The sequence below is a fragment of the Pongo abelii genome, chromosome 9 (genome assembly GCF_028885655.2).
Source record: "Pongo abelii isolate AG06213 chromosome 9, NHGRI_mPonAbe1-v2.0_pri, whole genome shotgun sequence".
NCBI classification, from domain to species: Eukaryota; Metazoa; Chordata; class Mammalia; order Primates; family Hominidae; genus Pongo; species Pongo abelii.
Window position 1 is genome coordinate 5,918,408 of NC_071994.2, and position 7,422 is coordinate 5,925,829.

The following is a 7,422-nucleotide window of genomic DNA, read 5'->3' on the forward strand; positions in this document are numbered from 1 at the left end:
GACCTATACTCCACAGCCACCACGCCAGTTCAGCTCCCACTAGCACCTGCATCAGACTCCTTACTTGTCTCCCAGCCTCTCCTCTTATCCTTATCAGTCTATTCTCCATACAGCAGCTAAACAAACTGAAAAATTAAATAAGTTATTGTCAAAATCATGGTTTTCATGTTGGATGGTGGGTACCTACATTAATATGAACACAAACATATATACACTAAAAAATAAAAGAGGGCAACCAATGTTAACAGGATGTCATGAAACAAGAAGTATTATTATTAATCCAATTCCATTCATCAGCTGTCCAATAAAAATGTAAGTAGGCCAGGAGCGGTGGCTCAAGCCTGTAATCCCAGCACTTTGGGAGGCTGAGGTGGGTGGATCACGAGGTTAGGAGATAAAGACTAGCCTGGCCAACATGGTGAAACCCTGTCTCTATTGAAAATGCAAAAATTAACTGGACATGGTGGCGTGTGCCTATAATCCTAGCTACTTGGGAGGCTGAAGTAGGAGAATCGCTTGAACTAGGGAGTCGGAGGTTGCAGTGAGCCAAGATCCCAACACTGCACTCCAGCCTGGCAAGAGAGGGAGACTCCATCTCAAAAAAAAAAAAAGTAAGTAAAATTTTTTAGATGTAATAAAATACCATTTACAATGCCAGCAAAACCACTAAAACAATATCTAGAAATTAACACAATAAAGTGTACAGAACTTTTATGAGTAAAATTTCAATGTTATGGCCTGGTGCAGTGGCTCACACCTATAATCCCAGCCCTTTGGGAGGCCGAGGCAGGCTGGATCACCTGAGGTCAGGAGTTCGAGACCAGCCTGGCCAACATGGCAAAACCCCATCTCTACTAAAAATACAAAAATTAGCCAGGTGTGGTGGCGGGTGCTGGTAATCCCAGCTACTCTACTCAGGAAGCTGAGGCAGGAGTATCACTTAAAACCAGGAGTTGGAGGTTGCAGTGAGCCGAGATCATGCCACTGCACTCCAGCGTGGGCAAAAAGAGTGAGACTCCATCTCAAAAAAAAAAAAAAATTCAATGTTATTATTAATTATTTTACAGGATGTAAGAAAGGATTTGAGAACAGAGAGACATTTCAGGCTATGGACATAATGACTTAACATTGTGAATGTGACAATTCTCTAATACAATAATCTGCAAGTTCTATGAACTTCTACTGAAAACTTGAGAGTTTTTTTCTTTTATGAATTCCAAAAATTTGCTCTAAAATCTTAAGGAAGAATAAAGATTCACAAATAGCTAATTCAATTTTGGCAAACAAAGTTAAAGAAGGGAGATGCATCTTATAAAATAAAATGACATAGCAGAAAGACATATTTAAAAAAACAAAACACCGTGTCAATGTTGTAGGAACTGAGAGACAAACCAATGACACAGAATGAAGAATGAAATTAATAACCCAGTCCCATGTTTAAATGGGAACTTAATAAGTCAATAGGGAAAGGACAGACTGTTTAGGAGACAGTGTTAGGAAAGCTGATCCATACTGTGGAGGAAAAATCAAGCTCATAAAAAATAGATTCTCGTTGGATCCAAGAACCAAAATCTGAATGGGAAAAACTATAAAAGTAATAGAAGAAAATATAAAAGACTACATTTTTTATCCAGGGAGACAGAGTACTTTCAGATTTAGAAGGCACAAAATTTCAGAGGAAAAAATTCTGAAGAGTTGGTTATACCAAAATTTAGGATGTCTTCCAACAGAAATTCATAATAGATAAAGTTGCCATAAAAAACAGAGAGTTCTCAGAGAAAAGTATCTGCAATGTCTAAATCCAGGAAGGCATTAATACCTAGAAATACAAGCAACTCTTGCAAATCAGGAAGGAAAAGAAAAGAAACCCAGTTGAAAAATGGACAACAGGTGTGAACAGGCAATTTGAAGAAGGGGAACTCCAAATGGCTAACAGATATATGAATTGATGCTCAAACTCACTGTAATCACAGAAATGCAAGTTAAAACATCTACAGTATATCACTTTGCAACCATCAGGTTGGCAAAAGTTAGAAAAACAAATAGCACCAAGTGTTGATGAGAGAATGGGAAAACGTGAACATTCCTATTCTGCTGGTACAGGTGAAACCTGAAGCAGCCACTCAGAAAAAGAATTACCAGGCAATATTTAGTGAAACTACATGTGCATATGTTCTATAACCAAGCAATCCTCCTCCAAGAATGTATCCCGGAAAAATCCTAAGTCAAGTCCAATGGACACATGCATGAGGATGTTCAACACAGTGTTTTGGTGATAATGGGAATTTTGAAGCAAGCTGAGGATCCACAGTAAGGAATAGATAACAGATCAATGGGCATTATGACATTTTAAACCACAACTTTTGCATACAGCCACCTGGATATATCCTACAAACATATTGTCAAGTGAAAAATAAAAAACCCATCATTAATTCTAAATCACAACATTTATGTAAATTTAAAACACAAGGGGCAACCACTCCATCTCGAAAGATATTGAGGTGTCCAAGGACTTGTGTGAAACAGGTTGGATGGATGCAAGTGGCAGGGGGAAAAAGGCAGCTAAGATGGGATGGGGAAGGAAACTTGAATAAATGGAGGGTTTTTAATGGGCTGATGCTCATGGTGTGTCTTAAACTGAGTGTAGTTAATTCTGCTCTTTGCCCTGAGGTCTAATTTTTTTTTTTTTTAAGAGACAAGGTCTCGCTCTGTCTTCCAGGCTGGGGTGCAGTGGTGGGACCATGGCTCACTACAACCTCAATGTGCCAGGCTCAAGCGATCCTCCTGCCTCGGCCTTTCAAGTAGCTGGGACCACAGGTGTGTGCCACCATGCCCGGCTATTTAAAAAAAAAAAAATGTAGAGATGGGATCTTGCTATGTTGCCCAGGCTGGTCTCAAACTCCTGGCCTCAAGCAAGCCTCCCAAAGTGCTGGGGTTACAGGCATGCACCACCACGCCCAGCCCTAAGGTCTATTGTTTTTTAAATTAACTCACAGGGTTTGACAATTACAGGAGGAAAAAAAATGATTTCAAATGCTTCTATCAAATACTTTTTCTACATCTATTGATAATAATGATTTTTCTATAATAGACGTAGAAAAAGCATTTGATGAAAGTCAATACCTCTCCACGATTTAAAAAATAATTCAAAGCAAGATAGAAGAGAATTTTTTAACCCGATAAAGGGCATCTATAACAGCTTTGTAGCTATAAAGGTGACCCTGGAGGCAGATCTGGGCTGAGTGAATCACAGGAGCGGAGGAAGGTTAAGCCTCCCCGTCATGGTCTGTTGCATAAAGAACCTGGAGGGGAGAGCTCTGAAGCTGGAAATTCGAGGGGCACCCAGGGGTCCCCCGTGGTCCCAGCAACACAGAATTTCACACTGGTGCATCTTCCTCTCGTAGGGATGAACCAGACTTTGAATAGCAGTGGGACCGTGGAGTCGGCCCCAAACCATTCCAGAGGGAGCACAGTGCACACGGCCTACCTGGTGCTGAGCTGCCTGGCCATGTTCACCTGCCTGTGCGGGATGGCAGGCAACAGCATGGTGATCTGGCTGCTGGGCTTTCGAATGCGCAGGACCCCCTTCTGCATCTACATCCTCAACCTGGCAGCAGCCGACCTCCTCTTCCTCTTCAGCATGGCTTCCATGCTCAGCCTGGAAACCCAGCCCCTGGTCAACACCACTGACAAGGTCCACGAGCTGATGAAGAGACTGAAGTACTTTGCCTACACAGTGGGCCTGAGCCTGCTGACGGCCATCAGCACCCAGCGCTGTCTCTCCGTCCTCTTCCCTATCTGGTTCAAGTGTCACCGGCCCAGGCACCTGTCAGCCCGGGTGTGTGCCCTGCTCTGGACGCTGTGTCTCCTGATGAATGGGTTGACCTCCTCCTTCTGCAGCAAGTTCTTGAAATTCAATGAAGATCGGTGCTTCAGGGTGGACATGGTCCAGGCCGCCCTCATCATGGGGGTCTTAACCCCAGTGATGACTCTGTCCAGCCTGACCCTCTTTGTCCGGGTGCGGAGGAGCTCCCAGCAGTGGCGGCGGCAGCCCACTCAGCTGTTCGTGGTGGTCCTGGCCTCTGTCCTGGTGTTCCTCATCTTTTCCCTGCCTCTGAGCATCTACTGGTTTGTGCTGTACTGGTTGAGCCTGCCGCCCAAGATGCAGGTCCTGTGCTTCAGCTTGTCACGCCTCTCCTCGTCCATAAGCAGCAGCGCCAACCCCGTCATCTACTTCCTGGTGGGCAGCCAGAGGAGCCACAGGCTGCCCACCAGGTCCCTGGGGACTGTGCTCCAACGGGCGCTTCGCGAGGAGCCCGAGCTGGAAGGTGGGGAGACGCCCACCATGGGCACCAATGAGGTGGGGGCTTGAGAGCCGCCCACAGGTGCTTCCCATCTGTGCGAGCCCATGCCCTGGAGATTCCCGAGCCGTGAGCTGCCTCCCACCTCGTCCCTGCCAAGTGTCTGGCCGGCCTTCTTGGGGGAGCCCCAAGGACTTTGCAGCTGCATGTGGGGGTCACTTCCCTGCATGTTGAAGCTCCCCACACCACCTGTGTCCTGGATCTCACAATGCAACCCCGCTGGAAGATGCAATTTATTTGTTTATAGCAGATCATCTGGTTGGGGGAAAATATTAGCTTTTAGCCCTACCCTGCTTTAAGCTGGTTATCTATGGGTGGATAACAGGAATCTCATTTGAATATGAAAGCTTTCTCCCAACCACCTTCTCTGCCTAAGATGGCATCTTTGTGGAGGAGGCAGGTGACCTCGGGTGATCTTTGGCCCTATGCTGGTCCTTGGGTGGCACCAACTGGCCACCAAGGTGGTGCCCCCGTGCACCTTTCCCCAGGTGTGCCTGCAGTCTGCAAGTAAACGGTGTCGCCATCGCTGACCCAGATCTCGCTGGCTGTGGACCATGAGACTCTGCCCCACCATCCCTCTGACCCCTGGCCAGCCCTGGACCCCTGGCATTTGCTATGAGGTCGCCTTACCCTGTCACCCCTCACACCCAGGGCAGGCCTGTTCGCTTTCCTCCAGGCTGCACTGGGAAAGGAAGAGCCTCTGCCTGGCTTCACTGGCAGTCACTCCAGCAGACGCTGATAGGACAGTGCCCCAGGCAATGGAGGGCAGCCTTCCAGGCAGTGTCCCCCAGAGCCAGAGTCTCGTACCTCACTGACTGTCCCTCCCAGGGCCCCCTCACTTTGCCCAAAAGCCCAAAGACGGAACATCTGGGACACACATCAGCTGGCTCCACTCTCCTCCCTCCCCCTTTCCTTCCCACAGTCCCCTGGGGCCAGAACAAGGCAGATGTTCCCTGCACTTTCCATAAATCACAGCCCTTTCCTACCACCCAGCATCCAGCCTCGAGGCTCTCGGCTTGCATGGAGGGGGTGCAAGACAGGAGGTCCCTGCAGAGTCAGTCCCGGACTTAAAGAGGTGAGGGAGGAGGAAAGACAGAAGTGGAAAGATACCATCTCCAGACCACAGCCTGGCCTGCAAGCCTGGCACCTGGCTGCATCATCCTGTTTTTCAGGTCAGAAGGTGAAAATGATCTTGTTCTTTCTCTTGGCATCTTTCTGAAGCAATTCTCAGTCTCCTCCCAAAAGATGGAGCCTTTGAGCCAGCCAGGGCACAGGTCAGATCCTGAGACAGGAGAGGACAGCTCATCAGTAAGCTATAAAATACACCCCTGGAATCAACTCTCACAGCCTGCGGTTCTGTGCCGTGGCAGGTGATGGTGTCCTGGGGACTCGAAGACTGTGCACCTGGACAGGACTCCCCTTCCTGGGCTCCCCCTGGGTGTTCATTGCCCTGGGCTAGGGGCTGTGCAGCCCTCCCAGAAGGAGAAATTACCTCTGAGTGATTTCATTTCCTGAGTCACGTGCTTTCCCATCTAGGGCTCAGGCCCCCAGGTCTGTGTGTCCCGGGGGGGCACGTGAGGCAGAGTGGCGGCTCTTTATCAGTCATTCCAGCATTTAGCGGAGCGCTTGGTACCAGCACTGGCCTCAAATGCCAGATGCACTTAGCAAGTGCTCATTTGGCCAGTAAGAGTAACTGATGCCTGTACAGTGCTTTACAGCTCATGTTTTGTCCAGGATCCAACCCATGTCTTCTGACTACAAACTCCATATTTCATGACTTCTCCAACCTGGGCAGCCACAAGGTGGCCCAGTCTAAAGCCGACGGTTGGTAGGAGGACCTTCTCGTTTCTTAGCAGTCAGTGGCTACCACAGGGCCCCTCATTTGCAAGGGGAGGAGCCCTAGAAATTGTTCACATGATGATGTTATGTTTCGATAAAACTTATAAAATGATATATCCCTTAGACCTTCTACTCCGGTACCTCCATCACACTCCACTTTAGGTCAGGTGGCACTGGTGTGCCCACAGGTATTTGGGGGGTGGAGCTGAGTGGAAGAGGAGTTAGGGTGTTCCTGCAGTTTGGGCTTAGTGAGGTGCGTTTATGTGGTTTCCGATCACTTCTGTGTGTGGTTAGGCAATTGCTAGCGCCCCAGGGTAGGAACGGCTCCCAGGAACGTTCCCACTGCCTGCTGTGCCAGCTCCCCGGGCATCGTGGAAAGAGCTGCCTGAAAAAATGAACAGACGAAGGAACTATGTGGGGGAGTGGGTAACAGAGAAGAAATAAGATTTGAAATGTACCGAATCAGAAGCTAGCTTATAGAAGAATCCTTCGATCCCCAGATGTACAATTCTAAGTGGGGGGTTCTGTTCTCACGGGTGCCTGCTCAGAGCGGGTCTCACCTGTTAGCAAGATCTTTGCTAATGCAGCATGTGTAATCAGAACACATACCATAACTCTTTTCTCCCGGGAAATGTGAAAGTAACATTCATCAGACACCCTGTTTTTGTATCCAAAATGCTGGAGCAGGAATACACATGGCAAAAACGTCTCTGTGTGAAGTTGCACGTTTTATGTATCCAGCTATCAATCACTTAAAATAAATCCAATCAATGAGGAAAAACACAATTATCTTTCTCTTTTCTCCATAGAAAGTGTACAAAATTGATCTATGAAGAGGCAAGCAACAGTATGCAGCCAAAAATGTAGAACATATATTAGAAAGGTTAAGCAGCTAATTATGAAAAATATTATAAGGCTTTTAATATTTTATGAAGTTTGCGTTACCCGCTCTTGCTTAAAAAACAATGTTTGATTTACTTTCTCATTCTAAATAACTATTCATTTTCATATCTAATTTTGTATTTGTAACTTTCCTTCCTTCTTTTCTTCCCCCTTAAAAAGGGCCCCAAATCCTGTAGAAATTTTAGGTCCCATAAACCCTGGATCCAACCAGGAGCAGCGAGCCCTCTGGCCACACTAGAGCGCTGGAGATTTCCGTGTAAATAACCATAAAATTCCAGTAGCATAGTCCACACTGTCTGATAGTTCAATCCTTTGCTGA

The 7,422-nt window shown here is 47.0% G+C and overlaps 1 protein-coding gene across 1 annotated transcript; it reads left to right on the plus strand.

The window, feature by feature from the left end:
- Positions 1–3,404: 3,404 nt before the first annotated feature.
- Positions 3,405–6,962, plus strand: MRGPRD (MAS related GPR family member D). Its single transcript, XM_024255915.3, has one exon. The coding sequence runs from the start codon at positions 3,407–3,409 to the stop codon at positions 4,370–4,372; it is 966 nt and encodes a 321-aa protein (XP_024111683.2). The 5' UTR covers positions 3,405–3,406; the 3' UTR covers positions 4,373–6,962.
- Positions 6,963–7,422: the final 460 nt, after the last annotated feature.

What these genes read in the sequence shown, in the direction of transcription:
- MRGPRD (XM_024255915.3), top strand. Translation starts at nt 3,407, where the DNA reads ATGAACCAGACTTTGAATAGCAGTGGGACCGTGGAGTCGGCCCCAAAC.